We start from the raw sequence: 23,545 nt of genomic DNA, 5'->3' as shown, positions 1-23,545 counted from the left end.
TGAATCCCAGCTTTGCAGCAGTTTCAGAGTGAAATACTTTGAATAAAGAGACAACGTGAAATAAAATCTAGCCAACATGAAGCACTTGTCTCAAACTCCCTTCTATACCCCACTCCATACACACGTTCCCATGGATTTACAAATGCTCCAGTTTGACGTGTCACCGTGTCATGTTACTTAAGCCAAGAGAAAAGGGAATAATGAACACAGTGCTGTTAAAACATAGTGACTACATTTTAAAAATTCCTACTTTCCAGAGTCATCTCAGATACTATCTTTCTAACAAGCTTAAAGCACTCAAAAAATTGGCACTATATTTTCAGAAAGGCAAATTTGTTTGCTATTATCTACTTGACTGTGAAGAGCTGTGAAAAATGTAAATATTTGGATAGTTTTAATCTAAGTGATTAACGAATAGGTATAAATGGGACAAAAATGCCAGAATTGAAAACGCAGCACCACAACCTTTGCGAAATGGAGACTGTTTAATCCAGGCAGACTTAGAATGGGGACATGCAAAAACGTACATGTCCTAAGAAGCAAAAGGCACAAAAAAAAATCATTTGTTTTGTAAAACTTCTCTATTAAGATTAATGACAATTTTATCAGGTGGCTGAAAAATTTAAATAAATTCATATCCATGAGAAGAGTCAAGCTAATAAGTGAAAGCTATTTTAAATTTTATTTCTTAACTGCCTAAGATTCACATTTGCAACAGATTTTTAAGGCTATTCTTCCTCCACCATGATGATGATTTGAAAAAAAGATGCTACTTTGAGAGTTAAACATACCTTTTCGTGAAATGCTGTAATTAACCAGAGATCGACATCAATGCTAGTGCCTCGTTTCTCTGCACCAATGAACTGTAGAATATTGTCATGCTTCATTCCAGGTAAACTGTAAATTTCATATTCATTCTGCCAAGACTGTTTGTCCTTTAAAGAAAAACAACGACAAAAACACAACACGCCAAGTTAATACCACAATTACGAGCATAAGAGGTACTTTCTCTGTCAGACATTTCCTCCTGTAATTTACTGTGCATTGCTAAACGGTCTGTCGATATGATTAAAACCTAATTTTTGGTTAAAACAGGATTTATTACCAAAAGGAAAGAAAGCATGGTATATGCTATTAAGGTTATGAGACTGATTATTTTAGAATTATGAATGTTTAGATTAGTAGCAGTATTTGTGCTACAAAATACTGACCTAAAATATATTACACATTCACACTTCCTGGAGAAGTGTCTGAAAAATTAAATATGTTGTATTATCTGAAAACACCACCAACTATCAGAGATATGAACCATGGAAATGCAGAAAGCTGTAGACAGGAATAGAGTCTACATACTGGAAATCATTGCAATGCTTTTGTTTTATGAGATCGGTTCCACCTTAAAAAATACAAAACAGACCCTCTAAGAATTAGAAACATGTTTTCCTTTGTTAAAAATAGCAAAAAAAAAAAAGTCTCAGTTTTAATGTATGTTGTATTGATGACTTAAACCATCATATATATGTGCCATTTCTCCTAGAAGGCAAGGAACCTGCAGATGCGTTTCTTCAACAATTTAACACTCGGTTAACCACTGGAAAGCAAAAGTACATTTCTTCACCTCAACTAGCATTGGCTGTTTTTAATTAATGTAACATCTATCCTAGTATCATTGTATGCGATCATTCTGGATTCTAACTAAACTAGATTTAAAAATTATGAGCACAATCTATTTTGAAATATGGCTTTCAGAGCCATATGCTGGGAAGTCAGCATTATTACCTTTAATTGAGGCATGTTTAACTGGAACCTTACAACAGGTTTGCATTTCAGGGCATCTATTTATCAGCTTACATTCATTCCAAGTACATTTTAAGTTGAAAAATATCAACAGATTCTTCTCAAACGATGGAGACGTGTGAGAGCTGCAAACAGTATTTACATGCTTCAGACTATTCATGTCAAGTAAGTATTTTTATGATTAGAAACATATGCTGTCTTAGGTATGTTTCAACGATACGTTTGCTTCGTTAAGATAAAAACCCTACCTGCACATTCTCTGGCTGAAGATACTTCCTATATTTGAGAATTTGTGTGGGATATCTAGGTTTGTAGTATATATAGTAAAAATTCTCTAAAATAAAAGCCTCTTACTGTGACTGGAAGACATGGTTTACATTGCAGTACTTTAAACAACACAGGACACTTCAGAACTTGTGCCTACCTGAATGGGGAATATTTTGACTGCAACGTATTCGTTCAGGAGCTGAGCTTTCCACACGCAGCCAAACCTTCCCCTAGCTTTGATCTCTAGCAACTGCAATGGCTTCAAACCCATCAGTGGTGACGGCGGTGGTGGGCCGGGATCCTGAAAGCAGGTTAACACCATTAGTTAACTCAGCCATCATGCGCGTGATCTATGATGACAGCACTAGAAATAAAGTCTCGTAAACCGAGACTTGGCATCGTGTACCCACCCTCTCGCAACCAATTCCCCCAAACAAACCAGAAACAAAACAGCAACCCTCGTCCACAGGAAGGAAAAAAAGATTGTGAAACATGCTCAGAATTATGTGCAAGCGACAGCATGACAACAGTTACAGTAAAAATCTAACCAGTATAAAAGCACAGCACAAAATAAGGGATAGAGATGATCAAGCATTACTTGTTGCTTTTCAAAATGACAGAATTAAACTGAGCACCTTCGATACCGAGGGGGTTTTTGTTCGTTTCACACATACGTGATGTGCCCATGTAGGCCATGGGCGAACAGCCCGGCCATGAAGCACGCTCCCGCCCTGACACCCATGCTCATCAGTGCCCCAGCGGGATGCAGAAGACCCCTGGTCGAGCCGGGTGGCTCGGGGAGCCACATAGAGCTGCACCAAGCTCCCTCACATGCCCGTGAGCCGGGCCAGGAGCTGCACCACAGGCAGGAGGCCGTGAGGCGCCGCGCAGGCAGGTCGTGCCGTGCGCGATCCGGCCCTCCTGGCCAACAGTACAAGCACTGGGCCGCAGTGGAGCTTCGGAGCATGTCCTGCTCTTCATTATCCCCCAGTGCTTGCACTTCACTGGTCGGCTAGGAAAATAAAAAGCCCAGCACTGGCTTTTCAAGTACAACGCGACCAGCTGGGAAGCACAACTGCGCGAGACGGAGCTCCCACACAGTTATCCCCATGACCACAGATGTTAACGTGGTTTTGAACAACTTCCCTTTCTGGCAGAAAAAAGAAGTGACACCATGGGCTATCTTGTATTTTACATTTTGTATCGCTTACATATTCTGTGTCGTACACGCCACCTGAATATAACAAGTAGATTTTCAACTGTGGGGATGGCGAAATTGGGCCGCAGGTCTTATCTTACACATGAAGGCAAGAACCTACAACTGATAGACTGGTATTGGTTTTAAGTGATACCCACCCTGCAGAACACGATGAAAAAAACCAAAGTGTACTGTTCAAATCCACCAAAACATACGCTTGCCTTTTCTGCTTTGTTTTGTTTTGTCCCCCAGCCAGTCACAGCTGTAATGCTGTTTTAAAGAGAGGGAATGGAAAACCCTGGAGTAGTTGCTTGAACGCAACCAGCGAGCACTCAATAGTTAGGTGTCTGAGCACTTCAGCTAGTGCCATAAAGATCTTGTGCACGTTAAAGACATTTGCTGAACAGCCGTGGTTGTAAGCACACTTCGCTGCTGGTGGGAGAATGGAGACAAGTGCTGCTGCAGCCACTACAGGCTCTGAGCACTTTAAACACAGGAACAAATACCCATTCTCTGTTTCTTATTAAAAATACATATAGCCTTCAAAAAGAACCAGCTTCACAGATAAAGAGATTTGTATCAATTCAAAGAAACTGTAATCTAACTCCACAGAAATTAATACCTGTAGAAATACAACTTTAATTAGAGGCATTGCAACACTATCCTCAAAAAAATATGGGACTCTTCTGTGAACACAGGTGAGATGTTTAAATAAAGCTGTTACAGCAACATTGCTGGGTTCAAAGTGGATAAACAATGAAAGAAAATGAAGTTTGAGAACTAAAAGTTGCTTCTAACACAGGATCAGATTCTTGTTCTCAGAACCGCCGATACTTTTCACTTCTCACTCCCATGCCGCCTGTCATTCCGTGCCCAAGCCCTCTGTGAGTATTTCAGGCAGCAGGGCGATCTCTGTCCTCAAATTGCCATAGTTACAGAAATGGCAAAAAAACCCATGCAAAACTAGAAACACGATGCCCAAATTTACTCACAAGACTATCTTAAGTAGTAAAAGCCTGGTGTTTTTAAGAACCCTGAGCACTGTGTAGCTGGGGATTGAGCATCAGGCAGTCAGGCGACTTGTTGAAGTTCTGAACACAGGGACTTGCCTGCAGTAAGAGAGCGATCTGTGGGAAGGAAACCCAAACCTCACCTCGCTCTAGTGGCTGAACAACCCCGTCCTTTCTCTACCCCCTGTCCAAAAAACCTACCAGTATTTTGAAAGATACTATGTCATTTTTTTTCCTTGACCATCAAGCAAAAGACCACTGACACTTCTCAGAGATCTGATGAAAACAGCTGAATGACAGCATCTGCCACGAGAGAAGGCATCACTCCTGAGTAAAAACCAGCCAAAAAAAACAGTGCTGCTAACTAACTCTCACATTAGACCAAAGGGATACTTTTCATACACCTGAATCTTGCTTTTCCTAGAAAATCCTGGCATTTCAAAATATTTCCCCGCTGCATTACACAGCAACCTCCTGCGGTTCCCTGTGTGTTTCTTTGGGTGTTGAAACATTTCTGTGAAGTCAGAACTTCCTGCTTGGAATGAAGAAGTTAACACACCCACACACAGAGATCAAAACAAATCCTGATTTAAAATGGAAAGTATAATTGTCTTCTGTTAATGTAAATAAAGTTTTACACTTTTTTCTATTTTTTTCCTAAACAATTTTGCTAAAACCAACAGCCATTTGCTCTAAAATTACCGATCCTGATTTATGCAGAGCCATTCCTTGACAGTATTTTCAACCTGCTCTACTTCTAAGCAGAAATATTTACTGTGCCACAGGCGTAATTACTTTTGCATGGCTTTTGAAAACCATCTCTGTGGCGCCAAGGCAGATGATATAATGTGAGCTGAGGTATAATGGGGCTGTATCAGCCCAACAGCCTGCCCCAGCTGTCCGAATGCGAGGACGCAGCCTCCCTCCCGCTGCCCAGCCTTCCCTGGCCCTTCCTCCCTCGGACTGACTCTGCTTGCTGCACGGCAACTCAAGGCAAGATGCTATGTTGTCAGAAAGCCTTTTTTCCCCCCTTCTAATCACATTATTTTTCTAATAGTTTAGCAAATTGCATCTGCTTGCAACAAGGTCCACGTTAATAGAAAAAGCTCTGGAAGGCAGAGGGAAGCAGGACTCTCTTCTAGAGTGGCGAGGTCTCCGTTCACCATAGGCAAGCGGCATGGTGAGCACCACTGCAGCAACCCTCTGCCAGATAAAAACAGCCTCAGGATGCAGAACAGGCCGCTACGCTTTCTTCTTCCTGTAGCTCAAAGCCTCTGGCCATTAAAACCATAAATTCAGGTCACATGGCGATCTCAAAATCATGCACACCTCGCTGTGCTGTGCCACACTGTACGGCATTCAAAGGTCAAACTTTTTGGTTCTGATTTTTATAGGTGGGAGTTGCAGGCAGCTGTAGATCACGTGCCAGATTTTTTTTTAAACAAAGGAAAAAATAATGATTAAAGTTTAAGAATGGTATCTTAACAGGTTTCCCTCTGTGACTCAAGAATGGTTGTCAAGCTCAGAGAGAAGCTTAACTGTGAAACCACGCTTCCATTAAGGATGTGCCAAACGGGACAGGGTGTCTAGAGACTGCCCCAACACAGGCCGTCAACACCGGAGTTCTTCTCCAGCCATTTCTCTCATACGGCAATTGAATCAGATGATTTATCCCATATAACGGGACTGATTATCCAAATGGGGTTGTACACAGACACGTTTCTTTTTCCTGACTCCAAAATATAAGCAAGTCCTTAAAACTTCCAGAGCCCATGCAAGTTCTCTTTGTTAGATTTTGCTTTGTTTCCCCTTGGTTACATTTATACTACAGTTTATACAGTGAATACGGTCAACGAGGTCCCCTTTAAAGATCATGCTCCTCGCTTCCAAGTTTGGGCTTGGTTCATTTTCAATCAGATGATGGGTGAAGTTGAGACAAGAATAAAAGGAGTCAGAATTCGTAAATTCTGTAACCTAGTCTAAAATTGACTCTATGACACGTATCCAACTTTCAACCTTTAATTCCTTTTTTCTCTGGATGGTGACAATTCTTCTCTCATTTGCCCCACAAATTCCCCTGTATTTCACAGTACATACATTACATACTCCCCTAATTAATATAAAACAAGGTAGTTGCTTGTAGTCAGAATGCTTCTTCCCTAACAGAAATTAAGTCACTTGAAGCAAGACAGCAATGGAAATAGAAAGCCCTCTGACAACTATTTACAGGTACAGGATACTCTGAATACTGACATAGCATCATTCTATTGTCTTCTAAATTACAGTTACAAAGCATCCCAGCTATTAATTAGAAACCAACATGGGCAACATAGAGACAACAAAAACCTGAGCATTCATACTGCAACTCAAATCTCGACTTTTTCAGTATTTATGTAAAAAGCCTACCAGCAATGACCACAGTTTCTGAATGAACAGTTCTCAGTTACTTGTAGTTTCACGTGAAGAAGCAGTAATCTTACAGAAGTAGAAACCACTCCTGGCCAGTGAGAAGGTCACGGTAGAGACTTAAGAGGTAGAAGAGCCTTTCTCTCCAGGGAGTGTTTCTCAGACAGGAGGGACCCGGGCAGGACACACTGCTGCCTTCGGGGCCATCACCTACAGGGGAGGGCCTGCCCCTGCTCCCTGCACTGCTCCCACGGCCCCACACTGAGACCCCAGCAAGTGCTGTGCCAGCAGGGCCCCTGCCCCTGCTCATGCGATGCAGCACGAGGGTGGGAGTGACACAGGCTGCTCTGAGCTCGTTTGTAGCTAAAGAACCACAAACCAGCGATGCCTGGTGGATTTCTTCATCAATCCCTGCAGACGCAACTCCACAGCCTGAGAAATTGTAGTCAACTTTAAGAAAAGACTACAGCTGCATTTTTAAACCCCGCATGCTGACAAATTTCTGGTCCACATTATTGGAAGAATGGAATTCATACCAAAACAACTTCTTACAAGTCCACAGAAAGTTCCATAACCATGAACAAACATCAATGCGTCTTACCTCAATCATTATATGAAAGGCGTGCTTGTAGAGAGGGGAAAAAACACAGGCAAAAGAAATTACTTTTTAGATCAAGAATGGGATGAAAAAACAGCTTATAAGAAAAGAGACCAAATAAATTGCTTGCGAATCAACAACAAAAATAGTCATGGGGATAGCAATACTTTCTGTGCTAATAACAGATCATTTAAAATAAATAAAAAAAGTCATTGATATGTTAGCAAAGAAAAATAGGCAAAAATAAAGATTTTAATACAGACCATTAGCTGAATTGATCATTGATAATTAAAAATTGACTCGTCCATTATAGGTGCCTAAACAGTCACATTAGTACAAAGCAGTATACAAACACATGCAGAATGGTATACGTACACAAGTTGTGCAAAGGCATCTCGTTATGCTCACCACTGTACAGCAGAGGGCAGCGTTGTATTTTTTAAGTTAAGACTATACTGTATTTAGTAACTAGCTGTGGAAAATGAAAACTTTTAAGTGTCTGAGTTACAACTAAACATCACAAACAAACAGGTCTTCATGTATTGGATCTTCAGTGCTCAATTTCATCGATAAATGTGGCATGCTTGAGCTGTAACTAGAACAAGTGAACTTACACACTATATCCAGCATATATACGATTACAGTATTTAAGACTATTTCACCCAAATCACGAATTTACAGACTGTCGAGTGAGATCTATTACCCGAATGAGTCCCAGAGCACAACTACTGAAACTTAAAACACATTTCTACGAGACGAGCCTGTTCGTGCTGCTTCAAAGCAGAGCAGCTCAGACACCTGCACTGCTTCTCCTGTACTTCTGCCTCAGCCATTGTCTTTTATAATTCGATCAGATAGTTGGTGCAACAGCAGGAAATTCAGGCGCTTGAAGCGTTCAGCTGCCACATAATGGCAATCATCCCTTTCCTCACCCTTTGTCTTTACGTTCTTAGGATTCGACAGTGCAGAGCCAGCAGCCTTTTCTCTGCGCTTGAGAACCGTCTAGCACACATTTAGCATTATCTGAATAATTAATAATAGGAGGGCTGAAGTAGTTCTTGAAGGCTAGGCTGGTTGCAGTCGGATTTACAGCTTGCTGTCGGAGCACTGAGCAGACTCCCTGGCGGCCAGGGCCACCGGGATGGGGCCAGTGCCCAGCCCGAGACTCTGGGGCAGATTTTGGCAGAGCTCATCCAGCCTGCAAGTGTCTTTGGAAGGGGAAACAGAAGTCACAGAAAACCCCAAACCTTGGGCTGATTTCCATTCTGTGACCTGGTGGTTCCAGGACAATGACAGCCATGCTGTGAGTACTTTAACCCCCCCCAGAAGGAAGACACAGCAGCACAAACTCCACAGCGCACGAGCACAGAAGTTCCTCCTGCAAGCCTCCCGTGTTCCTTTGCCCGGAAGAGCAGCCAAGGAAAACAGGAGTGTTGCTCAACCTGGGAGCCTGGCAGGGAATGGCTGCTGAGCAGGGCGATAGGTACATCTCTGCGTGCCCAGAGCTACTGAAGCAGCAGCAGAACAAACAAGAACTGTTGGAGGAACTTAAAACCACTGGAACAACTGTTCAGAAAACTTCGTTCCTAGGGCTGTAAAAAATAAATTAGAATAATTCTGCAGGTCTGTTCGCTATTAATATTCTCTGTTTACTAAGAATTCAGTAAATTCCTTAAAAACAAGTAAAAAAAATTAAAAAATACAGACTTCTTGTTCCTGTGATAATGGGAAACTACAAATCGGAAACTCTGAGAAGCTGGGGTCCTGCTCCAGTCCCCTCACTGATCTCAAGGGGATCAGCTCCCCCCCAGCGCTAATACACCAGGCACACACGATAATTTTCAAAAAGAGATGTATGCATATCATAGACCTTCTAATTTTAAGATCACTGCCCTTTCTTTCAGGCTACAAACCGCCATCCCAGGCTTTTCATTAGAAATCCAAGTATCAACAGTTTAAGCAGTGTCTGGCTATTAAGGAAAGCAAATATACTTCAGGGATCAACACAACTCTTTTATAAAAAAGTTGGGAGTAATTCCAACAAAATAGCCATCATCTAACACAAACATATGTAAACACACTAACTTACTGTTTATACAGCCTGAAAACTACTTCTAAAAGTTTTATCTGGGGTTAGGGAAATGGCTGCAAAATTTGTAACCACCTAGGACAAAAAATACTGTCAGTGTGATCTCTTCCAAAATCTGAGCTATCCAGAAAACCCATTCTGAACTTTAAGTGTATCACAGATCTTCATAAACATGGTGCTCAAAATTATTGTATTTCAAAGGTATTGCACCGATTCATTCGCTTGTTCCTAACCAGTGCCTAAAACATGATACCTGCATATTCATTCACAGCCCCTTGATCTCTTCAGAGAATGCAAAGTAAAATGCATTATTTTTGTACACCTTGTGAAGGGTAAATCTCCTACTAGTGATGTAAAAGATTACCTGAAAGATGTCAGCCTCAAACATTCAGGAGAGCATATCTGAGGATACGCAAACTGGACTTCAAGGAAAATGGTTAAAAAGCTCCTGAAGCTCAAGTACGTGGCCGCACACCCGCAGAAATCAGCACTCCAGCCCTCCGTGGCTGTTCCTAGCACAAAGACCATGGCCTCTGAAGAACCATACCAGAGCTGGGCACCACAGCACCAGGACCCAAGGATGGCACCAGCTCTTTCCCCTGTGTCATTCCAGCTGCTGACTGGAATCGATGCTAGGAGAAATTCTTATTAGTCCTGAGGATACAAATGCATCATTACAGAACGTGAAGTCATGCACACTTCCAGCAGTCCAAATTTAGAGCTCATTCAGTTTTTCCTTTTTAATATGAACATTGCCACTCATTGTATGTTAATGATTCATTAACCACTGATACATACCCAACCTTAACTCCTGAGCTGGCCACAAGCCCTAACTCAGTTTTCACTGATAAAAAATAAATAAAAAAATAATTCTTCCTACTTCCAATCTCTAGCCACAAAAAATTATCCATTGGTAACTACTTTCATGATTTTTTTGAAAACAGATCATTCAAGTTACATACACACTTACCAAAAACCTTGGCACAGGCTTAGTGGCCTACACCAGATGTCTGAAGTCAAAAACTGCCACCAAGAGCAATGCATGTTTAGGTACATATGTTCCCTCCCTATTAGTTTCCAGCACAGAATTTATTTTTCCACTGGTACCCGTGCAGTTGCACTACGGGCAGTTCAGAACGTCTTGCCTCTGCCACTGCTACAGATTTTTCTCCTTCATTGCTATTCATCCCATGGTATGTGAAACTGCTTTCAATTCTGACTTCTTACAGCTGAAACTGAAATATCGCAGTCATGATGTGGCTACAAAGGGCTATTTGTATTTAGGTGTTCTCAGGAGGAGTTGAGCCGAAGAAAGAGTATCATGGTCTGGTGGTGATGGGAACCACCATCCATCAACCGTAACTGCACGGAGCGTCTTTTAGATACTTAAAGTTTTGAGACCAGGGGTATGATCTCTCTGTGTCTGATGTATGTGCTTCAGTTAAGACTAATTCCTGGTTTATCTAGCACATGACTGAACAGTCAACATGCCCTCCATCAGCAGGACCAATGAAGTCACCATACGAAGGAAAAAAACCACACAGGATTACAGTGCTGAGTATAGGGAGTAGTGGGTGAAAAGCTACAGGAAGTGATATATGGGCTAAAACCACGAGACGTAGTCCTATGTGATCCTCCTCCCTGAGGAGAAGAGGAAGAAATGGTAGTTCCTAGGAACCAAGCTTGCTTTTACGGATGCATATGGAAGCAAGAAGCTTTTATGCTACTGTTTAGCACATAGCAGCAGTTTAAAGAGATGTTTAAATAGATCTGTCCATTAGGAGCCTTTAAATTCCTGGTAACCCCAAACAGGCCTGGATCAGGGCCTTCTTGTGCTTAGTGATTAAACACATGAACAATCTTTGACCCAAGTCATTTCAAACGTTTCAGAAGAAAGTACAAAAATAGGTTAAGAGAACTGACATTATGTGAATCTGCAAAGCTTTTTTCAACCCTCTCAACAGATGACTCTTATTTTAAAAACACCACAAAACAAAAAAAGCAACTCTGCGATCCAGTAAGATATTCATAACTCGGGCACTTCACAAAAAGTACAAGAGGTTAATTTGTCTTTGCACACTACGGATGCAAAGTGTTGGGAGCCACAGCTCTGCGAACTGATTAAAAAAACCCAAAGTGTTACTTGTGTCAGTTATGCTATAAAATAGGTTATGGTCCTATCTATCAGATGGCAGAGTGGTAACACTACAGGAGCAATTAGCATTGACTGACAACCCTGGCCCAAGCTCAAGAGATGTAAAAAAGAAATGAGCACAGCAGATCAGCTCCCTGCCATCCACAGCCTTACTTCTACCAGGAATGTCTGTAGGGTGCTGCGGGGAAACCTAAGTGCACCTAATTTTGAGAGTGGAAGCCTTTGTCCACAAAGACTGTAGTGTCTTATCTTCTGCATACTCAGTGCTCATAAGTGAAAATTAAGTGAGCACGAGTAACTCTAAATAAAAATATACACAGATATTTAAAATGCTAAGCCATTATTCTGGCAGATTTGACCAGACATACGGAATATATGGCTGCCGCGTGATACAATCAAACCTAACTAAGAGGATTAAATAGTTCCGTCAAACTGTTTCACATAAACACACACATATTTAGAGAACCTACACTTGCTAATAACTCACTGAACAATCTGAAAAGTGCTAGATGTTTGCAAAACCTGACAGTCAGCTTTAACTGGGCTCGAGCAGGAGGCAAGGCAGAAACTACCGGCAAGGATGTGGGCTGGAGGGGTGCTCGGGTACCGGGGTGCAGCATCAAGGTGCTACCAAGCCCCGACCTCTCCACCCAGCACCTGAAAGAAAACAGGGATGGAACATGCACGGATTAAGCAAGAATTGCTGCTGCTTTCCAAACTTAACCCAAATATTCAAACGACTTCTACTGTGTGAGATTAGACTGATTATCTGTGCCTTCCGAGGGGATACAAAATTATGGGAATCCATATAGCTGTGAAGTACGCTCAGCTTGTGCAGGAACTGCCTGCTATATACACATACCGTCCAAGTTTTCCTTTCAAAAAACATGAAGTTGTGTGCATTTTCTCAGATGTTTGTCCTTTATCTTTCATTTCAAACATTTCTAGCATTTTATTTTTATGTATCTTCCCATTTCTTTCCCTATATCATGACTTAAAAGATTAAGTTTTTATTTACTCCATCTTTCTTCTTCTAATTATTCCAAAATTTCTTATTCTTCAGGGTTTCCTCATTTTTATCTTTTGCCCATTTCTCATCTGTTTTAATTTCTGCTGAAAGAAAAATTACTGCCAGGACACTGCACCTCAGCACTCCCATCACCTTCCAGGAACAAGGTGAGTAAAATGACATAACCTTTTATTATCTCATACAGAAATCAGTGCATTCTAGTGAATATTGATCCACATCTGATTAATCCATTCTATCAATCACTACAGCAAGACTTCAAAGAATCCATTTGCCTACAGACTCTACTCAGGCCCTAATATTTAATATATTAAAATATTTAAATATTTATTTCATGGTTATAAAATTACTAATACTCTTCCCTCTCTTCCTGCTTCCCCTGCCTCCCATTGAAATCAGCTGTAATCAAATTTTAAGTGGGAAACACTGCTCTGCTGCATATGGGAGAATATTTATACGTCCCATTTCCATAATAATTTCATTTAGTTTTTCAGGCAGAAGTAGCTTTTCCTGACTTTCCACATCAAGCCTTAATGCCTATTCACCACAAGATAAGAAAATGTTATTACACCATAACTAGCTCATGCACCAACATATACTTATCCCAACAGATACAATCTAGGCATTAACAAACAGGTTATTACCCTATTTATTAAAAATTTATGACGTGTCCACTCCTGCACTGAACACAAACCATGCAAGAAAAGAGCTACAATGAAAAGAAGATTGAAAACCAGAACTGAAGTTTTGACATACAGCAAGTATTGTAACATTTGCTTTTCAGTCACTTGATCCAATGCTTGCTTTCTTCAATTTCTTTAAGTCTAGAAGAGGAAATACCCACTAAAATTATGCGCACAACTAGCAATTATGAATTTAAGCTTACAGTGAGGACTGCTAGGATGACACAAAGCCCCAAAGACAGAAAAGCTGACATGGATGCAGGAGTTATGCTAATGGATCTACATGAAGCTGGTGCATCTGCAACACTTTCTGCAAGGACAGAAAATACACTTTTTTTTCCTCTGAACTACCTTCTTTTCATTTGTCCAGCAGTTATGTCCACTGCCTCCCCCCAGATTTTCTTACCTCTTACTACGAAACTGAAACCAAACCCATTTTACGTATCAACCACAGCTAATAACGAATGCTTCCTCGAGCACCCTGAAGTCAAGCACTAACACTGAAAACGTCAGAGCAGCTGACAGCACAGGTCTAACACACGTAACCCCTTTTAAATGCAATGCTACCAAAATCAGCGAGTATTAGAGTTTTCTTTAATCCTGAGCAGCATCGTCACTGTCCAATGGGGGATGTATTCCAGCTGAGTGGTCACTGCACCGACCAGAGCTCAAGTTCAAACCTGACTCCAAAAAGCCCGGTGTTGTGGGACGCTGGGCAAGTCGTTTCTCTCTCCATTTCCACTCCTGCACTTTGTTCATCTTTCCTACTTCAGTTCTGAGGATTTTGTTGTCTTAACTCTTCACAAACAACCTCCTAATCTCAATCGAATCTCTAGCCACAACTGAATACAAGAAAAGGAATTCTAATATGAGTTACTTCTACAGGATCAGCTGGAGCCTGACGGCAGCAGGCACTGTGCATTCGCAGCCAGAGAAGGTTGTTTTGATGCCACCCAGCCAGTTTACATTTTAAATTTCAAGACAACAATCTCAAGGTAGTTCCCAGGCAGAACAGAAACACCGGTAGAACTGAAACACATTTTAAGACAAAACAGAAAATGCACAGACAAGTAAGACAAAACAGATGACAGGAACAAGAGTGAGCCACAAGGTGAGCTCAGCCCCGGGACTGTTTCAATTGAAGATTTTCTATACATTCCCTTTAGCTGATACCTGGAGTTCAGTTCTGTGTTTGTTTGCTTTTTTCAAACACAGCTGTGCTTTTCCTAGTTGCTATTTCCTATCCACTGCAAACTGCCATTATGAATTAGCCTCTCTCCTTCATTTCTGTCCTAGGCTAAGCATTAGGCAAAGCTCAGGCTCTGTACGTGAGAGCAGCTGTACACACCTCGTGCCCAGGGAGCAGGACGCTTTTGCCACCTGATGTTTGCTGGTTTTGGTGTCCCCCTCCCTCCCACCCCCCAAAAAATCCACAGATGTGTACAAATATTTAGTAGCTCCTCACATATTCAACAATGGTCAACTAATTAAGGACGTAAGGCTGTTAATGTAAAAGCTTCGTTTTCTGCTTTTGCTGATAGCAAGCACTAGCACCTTTAAAGCAGGAAGGTAACAGAAGACTTCGGCCACTCGACAAATGCATGCTGCCTTCTCCCCTCTCTGCCTCAGGCATGGTTGTACCATTCAGAAAAATGAAATCACAGAGCAGCAACTTACTTGGGTTGGAACAAGCACAGGAGGATATGCTAGCTTGTGATGTCTGTACATCCAAAACGAAAAGAGCACGATCACTGCAATTCCCATTATAGGCACCAATGAATATAGCAAGGTATTGAACAGAGGCGGCTTCGGTGTAACTGGGTTGGAAGTTGCTGAAAGAAGAAAAAATACCTTTTATGAAACAAAACATAAGACATAACTTCTAAGAAACAAAACCGATCCAGTTCTGGAAACATCTGTCATCCTGAATTACTAAAAACCCTTGCAATCAGCACAACAGGCTAGAAATACTTGATTAAGCAGCATACTCTAATAAACAGATACATATTTAAAAGATAACATTTTTGAAAGTATGGGGGTAACTCAGATGTCTGTATCAGCACATCTTTCTTGTGCTTCTATCCTCGCTCTATCTAATGTGGATGAGACGTGCTTGTATTGTAGAAGGATTGCCAGAATGCCACCACCTAATGAATGAAAAAAGGATCAATACAGAGGTTTAATCTTTAGAACGTAAATAGTACGATGTCATTAGTAAGTAGCACAGGCCAGAATAATCTGCCAACGTTTCTATGCTCTGTTGATTTGCTGAAAGTAAAAATTCTCTACCAGTAGCTGCTTCTGTAAGGACCTCAGGAAGGGCTCTGGAGAAACCCTGCTTTGGAGGAGGCTTGTGCAGGAGCTGCCACAGACCTCTGGGGCAAGCGAGGTTTAATGAGAGCAATGCAGAATGTCAATTACTGTGTTAGCAGTATCACTGACAAACCTGACAGGCGTATCTCATGGGCCGACAAAGACTACTTCAATCTCACAGAAGTGTTACTTAATTTCAAGCACAACTTCCTCTGGCTATTTGGTACACAAGACTTTTGGTGTTTTCACTCCAGTTATTACCATTATTCAGTTTTCCAACAGAGATTAGATTCCTGACTGGAAAAAGATACTGAAGAATAACCTAATAAACCTTTTAGTTATCATTTTGTACCATTATTTGCTAAGTCTGGCTATCTGATTTTCTTTGTAACTTGGGAAGAAATCCTTTTGCACCTTTTAAAGGTTACTGTGTTGATATGCAGGAAACTCAAAGGTCCAATTAGTTTAAAGAAATATTGAAGCATTTGCAGGCTTATACATACATATAAAGATAACACTGCTTATAGCCCAATAATTTATCAACACTTAACGGAAGCTTAACTACACAATTAAGGTAAGATTTGACAATAACTCCTGTATCTTGAAACGTCCAATTATTTCAGATTATCCTTTCTTTTTACCCCTAGAGAACAGCTGAAGTACGTTTTATCCATTTAAATTACTTTTTCTAGTATAGAGAGCTTTCAAAATTGAAGGAACGAACGTGTAATTTCCTAGGTTCTATATACGGATGCACACAGCTCTCTGTCATTCAGGAAAGGAACAAGAGGCCTCCTAGCAGGGAAAACTGACCAGAACATTCTGAGAAGCCTCAGCTCCTGAATATGTACCACATTCAGTGTTTTGGAATTCTGTTACGCAGTTTCTTCGTAAGTGTGTAAGACCTACTTACGTTGTGTGACCTCCATCTCTGGGAAATAGAAAAAGCGTTCATTGCACATGTTGCCTTCACAACAACAGAAGAACACTTCAGGGCTGTCTTTTTTCTCTATGCAGTCATTCCTATAAGAGATAATAATAAAAAACCTTATTAATCTTATGTTGTCTATTTTGCTCAAGAGAAAGCATATGCTCCAATTTAAAGAGAACTTCAGCAAATTATCCAGGATAGCATACTACCCTAATAAGAGTTAATGTGAAGAAACAAATTAGTATTTTATTAATTTATATTGCAAAGAAATACCATTAATATTTAAACTGAAACAGCACATTTTACTATTTCCAAAACAAAGTTCAAGAAAAACAACAACAGAAAGTTAAAATTGTTTGATTTCCCCTGCATACATTATGGTCAGGGGCAGGTTTTGTTCCACACAGTGACTTCATGGCACGTAAGGAGTTGTATTAACTAATGAGCTGAACTACTAAAGTAAGGAGAGAAAAAGAGCAGTCATGCACAGAAAGAGCCAACTTGACAGCAGATAAAGAAGAATTTGGGATTTTTCCTGCAGAAATCGTTGAGGAATTTATCTATCACTAAAGATTTCCAAAAAAGTTCTGTATTCTTCTTTAAAAATAATGTTACTTTACCGAAGCAGCTATTACAGTTAGAGTGTGCTGCAACTTCCATGACACATTTATTCTTTGGCGTTCGTTATCTGCTGCAGTTTGGAGTCGAGCATACTGTAACTCCCTGTTTACTAAACTGCTCTCCACTCCCAAGATAAGATTTTGTTTAATGGCTATTTTAGACAAACAGGGCAGCAGGCGTTCTTATGACAAGTTAATGAGGTCTCAGAGCCAACTCTCAGAGCCACAAGCTCAACTATTTCCTTACTGCCCTTCCTGCATTTTATTCCTTCTTCCAGTTTATTTTCTTAGCTCAAGGGAGAACTTAATGCCTCATTTTTTTTAGTTCAATGTTATATGTGGGACTAGTGGGACAATAATGGTACAGAACCTAATTCTGTTTCCAATTGGAAAAATTTCCATCCTAAAAGTTCAAAATGTAGCATAAACGATATCGGTTCAGAAATTGTAAATACTCCCACTTCTTCTGCAAAGCTACATCTAAGAAGATGGTAAAAAAATCAAAGTACTTTCCCCATCCTGTTCCTAGATACTAGTAGTAACAAATAACAGTTCTTTAGAAATTGCCCTTTGTCTTCCAGCGTAGCAGAATCTCAATTATGCTGTGCAAGCAAATTTGCAAATGCTTTGCTACTTCTCTGAGAAACAGATAATCAGAAGCGCCATTCAACCCAGCTTTAAACTATCAGTAAAGGGAGAAAACATCCCAGCCTGTGGGAAAACTTTTTATTTGGTAGAAATGTCTATAATGATTTCTTCTACTCATACAACATTTGAGAAACACAACAGGAAAGTTTTCCAAAATACGGCTAAAAATAATTTCCAAATACATTTTAGTGGTATCTGTTATGCATTTATTTAATTCTCTTAATTCTCCCCATTTCCAAAGAAAAGCTGTTTTGGACAAATAAAGGTTAGTACAGCACTTCAAAGAACTATTAATACTATTTCTTTAGAGCTGTAATACTATTTCTTAAAAGAGTCACGACCTCTATTCAGCCAATAGCTAACAAAACTCAAGTCCTGCTGTTAATGCTCACAGGTACTTGCTTGACCATCTGTTATACAAAAATGACTGGAATTTTAAAATATTCAGTGTCTCTTAGAACTGCCACTGAGGTGAGCTTTACAATAAATACACAAAACGCTTCCACGTTCAGGTAAGGAACCCACACGATGCGTTGACTTTTCTACTCTAAAGACTTTGGAAAAGTGAACTGCAGATATCTGTAGCGTGGTTTCAATAACTATATTTGCATTGTTCAACAATAACAAGTTGTTAGGAAAAAAACCTATTATTAATGACCTCAACAAGAAAAAATTAAACACCCATTTTTAGTACATAGCAAGTAAATATAAGAAGGCAGCACGTGCTACTCTGTAAACAACTCGAACTACTTAGATGAAGTTGGGTCCTTACATGAGCAAGAAAATTGTGTGCACACAAAACAAGATTACAACTATTTATAGGCTACTGTACTCATCTTTTGTCCCAGGTACTGCTGGCAGAGGTGATACAAATTATGGACAAGCAAAATAGTTATATTTACAAATAAACTTAAGGTTTCTAGGAAATTTTCCGTACCTGTCATAACAATTGATGTCATCTAGCCAGCAGCCTTGTTTCACAATTTCAATTGATCCGGAAATATTCTTCCACGTAGCAAAACAGTGTCGTCTTTTATCTTTATCGCCATAACAAGGTTCAATGCCACTGCGATTTGTTTTATCTTTTTCCCAATTAGCGTTGTAGTAGATACACTCTTGTGTTTCTGATCTGCCGAGTATGGCACCTTAGGGGAACAAAAGGAACACCACAGTCAGAGAGCACTGAGCACGGGGCACACCCCAACGGTCAAATGAGTATCGTACAGCACTTGTATTGATACAGCTTCTTCCCTCTTCCCCTGCCCAAAGAAAACGAGCTGAAAGCTCGCACACATTCCGACTAAGTTTTGAAACATAAACCAAAGATCTTCTGTTAAGTCAAACGCTGACTTGGGCACGTTATCAAGATCTGAGGAAATAAAGAACAAGTTACGGCAATGCTTTTCCCTGAAGAGCAACAGCAGAGAAGTCTTAACGTACTGAACAGCAGAGCTATAGGTATAATACTAGCCAAACAAGAAGTATTAGCTAATCGAATTTACCAAAAGGCTTTTTTTCCCCCCCTTACGTTGTTACACATGCCAAAACGGAGCACGTATGTCTTAGGAACCTAACCCCGACTGGTGACTGAAGTTCTCCACCACCACCATTGTTTCCCCCAGCCTTCCTCTGCAATGTAGCTTCTTCCCCAAAGGCCCTGAAGTACAAGGAGCACTGTGCTAGAGCGCTATCTTTTATCTCACGAGGATTTGCCAAGCGAGCCATGGGAAGTGAAACCAGCAGGTGGGAGGCAGCGGCCCCTCACCTCCACGGGCAGAGCTGGCTTTTGCTGGGCGGTCCCACCCAGTGCACTGGCTGCAAGGCAGCAGGCATTGGGACTTTGTCACAACCCAGCATCCAAACCCTTCCTCCCCCTCTCCCGTCCCACAGCACGTGCCCTGTGTGCAGCAGGATCAGCCACCAAGGGCAATAAAAGCCAGGAAGGTTTGGAGGCCGAAGCGCTGGGGGAGCCTGTGCGAAACACACGGTGCCCAGAAGGGGCTAGCACACCGGTAACTTGTCTTGACAGCAGGTGTTTTTTTTTTTTTTTTGCCATCCTAGTTTTCTTAAAAATAAACATTTCTGCACTTCTGATTGAAGTTTGTCTTTTAAATTACTAGTATAACGGATCCCATGATGCCTACTGACAGCCTACCATAAAAATCAAAGCAGTAACAGACCGAGGCACCTCTAAGTGGAGCTAACCTCGTCATTTTATGGTGATCTGAAGCACCACCCTGGTTTCTGCAAAGGTACAGGGCTGCCAGGATGTAAAAGCACTCACAGATACCAGGTAACAGAGAGCTGACAGCTTACAGTTTGAGACGTTTCCAGTGGATACTACATTTGCATGTATCTGAAAGCACCGATGCACTTAGCTGAGACAACAACTGGCTTTTATTTCTGTTTTTATCTTGCAAACACTGCCAAGAAGGTGTCATTAATCTTCGTCCAAGCTTTGACATTTAATGTATTAAAAAACACAGAAAAAGAGAGAAGGCTACAGAGGAGCTACAGTCAGAGCTCAAAACCGAGGGATGCCCAGAAGATGACAAGGCACGTTTACTCTGCTGGCACCATCCAGACGGGCAGTCACTGAAGATCTGATGTCACCAGATGTTCTCCATAGCAGTATCAGTCAGTCAGGTCCACGCACATTTACCTGTCCCTCTCCTCACCTCATCACACATACTCAAAACAACCTGGATACCCGGCCATCACCCTGTAGCTGCACCAAACTCACCCCTTCCCAGTGCCGGGCAGGACAGAGCGGCTGCAACCCCAACCCCTTGGTGCCCAGCTCTCCCCAGCACCACCTTTCTCCCAGGCGTTCCACATTTCCACCTTCACCAAGTTCTGACTTTGACGCATTCCCAAAATAGGCAGAGGATGCTGCTTACACTTTTTGGGACAGAGCCTGGATGTTCGACGGGAGAAGCGCGCTAGCCAGCTGGTGACACTGCGAGATGCAGCATGCGAACTATTACGTTCTTTGTGCTGCAACGGCCTGACCTTTACAACTCCCTGCTATGGCAAGAAACAGATGAGGCAACAGATTGAACAATTTGGTTCTGTCAGTGCAATAAAGCAGAAGTCCTGGATGTATCTCATACGTGCCATTCCTTTTCTTCCGTTGCCAAGCCTTGCTCGGAAGGACCACGGACAAGCTGAATTTGATGAAATCCTGAAACTGCAGTAAAATTAACTTTGCGCAAGTATTTTTCTTCCATGTCTTCTCCACAGTCAGCTTTTCTTCTTCATTAATGCTGTGAATTGGTTCAATCTGACTGACCTGCAACTTAGGCACTGGGTTAGTGACTTGGGATCTGACCAGTGTGCCTAACCAGAGCGCCTTCTCCAGGGGCTTTGTGGCCGTTTGCAACAGACTGCAGGGATGTACGGACACGCTAGGGCACTCCTGACTTATCTTTCAAAGTAGAGAAGCGGGAACAAGGTGAAAGCAAGGGAAGAGAAGGAGAAATGACACAAAGAAGGCAGCCCCGCGACCACAGCGCAAGGAAAGCGTCTGCTTGTAACAGCCCTGCCGCCCCTCCGCAGGAACCAGCTCCTGGAGGAGAAGGGCAGCTGGCGCTGACATCAGAAGCAAACCTCTTTGTGTCCCAGCTGAGGCCCAGTGTGCCCATAACAAAACTCCTGGGCCCATCCTGAGCACTGAAAAATTGTTTTCTCATGAAATTGTCAGGTCCTTAGGAAATCTCTTACTGCATCTCAAAATGGAAGAAGCCATGAGTGGAGCTCTAGGATGATCTTACAGGCTGAACTTAAAGTCTGAAAGCTTGTGAGAGGAAAAAACATTAAAAAAAGAATATTCAGATACATTAGAGTTTAGTTTCAGTACGTTAAAAGAATATATTGAACATCGTTACAGTGCAGTTCGCATGCTGCTGTGCCACTAGACACTTGTGTCCAAACACACCAGCTGCAGGAAGAAAAAAGAACCAGTGTTTGGCAGTGAACTTCTGAACTGCTGTTAATAGAGGATACACTGGAATTGTCAGCGGTACAGAAAACAACTTTATTAGAGTGTACAGGAGCAGTCTGGAAAATTTCACCTTTGTAGGGACTGGAAGGACTGACTTCCATTTTTTCAAGCAGGACTGTATGAATTCCTGAAACAAATTACCACCGGTTTGTGGATAGAACTGGAAATTTGTTTTCCACCTAGTACTTCTCTGAGGTGCACCTACCCAAGGCCAACATGGAAATGGCAACAGTGCAATCTGGAAAGAGTAATCCCACCTGTACCTCACAGCTGTGTGACCTGGCTAAATCCATTAATTATGCCGTACTTGCAGGTGATTCTACCGTAAGCACTAATGACACTGCTGGTAAGGATTTATATGCAGGAATACCCATGTGAGAGAGAAGGAATTTCTCGGGACTGCTCACTGGAGAACCTGGTGTATGAAAAAAGAGTTGACCTATACTTATTGTAGGAAGGTTATTTACTATGTGTTACGGACTATGTTTGAGGTGAATCCGAACTGGGTCTGGGCGTGGAGGTGCACCACGAGCTCAGCAGGAGGGCCAGCAGCACCACGGTCACTGGGCAGCCAGAAGGGCCGACGCACTACAGAGCTGAGGTGCAGCAGCGTTCCGGGGAAAGTAAAAAAGGGCAGAAAACCTAATGCAGCCAGAGACAGCAACCTGAGATGACTTGGGTTACTGTACAGGTACCTTGTCAAGTACCTGTCCGCATGCATTATTCTAGTTGTTTCCACAGCCATCTCACGAATGCCCTCTAGACCCACAGACATCCGGGACCAGACTACAGAACGGCGTGACCAAGGGCCCGCTTTGATGTGTCCGCAACCAGGAAGCAAGTTTTTATCACGCTGTACTTCTGATAACACCCAAGGCAACGTTTCTCAGAGGAAAAATAAAGAGGTTATTTTCAACCTTACACAGCAAACCGAGTTACAATGCAGACGATCTGCTCTGTCCTCCTCACGCTCGATGAGATGCCCTGAAAATATTTTGTGGCTCCTTTGCACAAGCATTACACCTATTATTGCCGTTGTTCTCAACGCTCGCAGGTCAGACTAACTTCTATAAGCCGTGCCAAAGTACATTCATTAACTCCATGCACAGCAGCAATTAACTTTAGCAGGGCAACAATCAGGAAAAAGATAAACAAGCCAGGAAAGTAACCGGCCACCTGACCTGCTGCCACGCTGCCTTGGAGAGAAAATGCCCAATCTTTTCAGGCAAGAATTTCTCTTCAACCTCCTCCTTTTCACCACGTTCTCCCAAGCCTGGGTTGCAGTTATCAGAAAGTTACTGGTGGTGTTTCTGCACTGCTTCCTGAAGTGCTGCACCTCAGCACGGAAGCCCGTGAGACTTCAGATCGGTTTTTTTCCTGAACACTTCAGTTTTACAGTGAAGTTTCGCTGAGCCTGGAAATAGCGAGTAACACATTGTTCTAGTAGGAAAGGTTTGGCAGAGCTGAGGACTACCCACAGGTGACCACAACAATGCGAACTGAGATATGATCAGAGGAAAGGATTAAGGTTTGGGAATCCGTAGCCGAGGTGACCTTAAACATGCTGAACATCCCAGTCAGGAGGAACTCTTCGCTTGTCGATCCCCGTGCAGAAGCAGCCACTTGACCTTCCGATGTTCAAGCCCCAGTAAGTAGCCGTGCTGAAGGAACCTCTGCGTCCACAGAAGCGAGCTCACTGCCGACTCCTCCAGCGGAGTGTCTCGGAGAGGCTAGTAACCTTTCGGTTAATTTAAACAAAGAGCTGCAGCTCTCAGAGACCTGGGATTTAGGAAAGGCGGC

The 23,545-nt window shown here is 42.0% G+C and overlaps 1 protein-coding gene across 2 annotated transcripts in view; it reads right to left on the bottom strand.

Annotated features, from left to right (window-relative positions):
* The window catches only part of ACVR2A (activin A receptor type 2A), a 62,669-nt gene that overhangs the window by 10,471 nt on the left and 28,653 nt on the right, over positions 1-23,545 (bottom strand). For both annotated transcript variants that reach the window (XM_040560799.1, XM_040560800.1), the window contains 5 exons: positions 18,680-18,887; positions 16,457-16,566; positions 14,908-15,062; positions 2,222-2,365; positions 792-935 (listed from right to left, as the gene is read on the bottom strand). In XM_040560799.1, coding sequence (XP_040416733.1) covers positions 792-935; positions 2,222-2,365; positions 14,908-15,062; positions 16,457-16,566; positions 18,680-18,887 — 761 coding nt within the window. The remainder of the gene's footprint in view (positions 1-791; positions 936-2,221; positions 2,366-14,907; positions 15,063-16,456; positions 16,567-18,679; positions 18,888-23,545) is intronic.

The sequence above is a fragment of the Cygnus olor genome, chromosome 6 (genome assembly GCF_009769625.2).
Source record: "Cygnus olor isolate bCygOlo1 chromosome 6, bCygOlo1.pri.v2, whole genome shotgun sequence".
Lineage (NCBI taxonomy): Eukaryota > Metazoa > Chordata > Aves > Anseriformes > Anatidae > Cygnus > Cygnus olor.
Note: the sequence above shows the minus strand (reverse complement) of the source record. Positions and strands in the feature narration are given on the sequence as shown.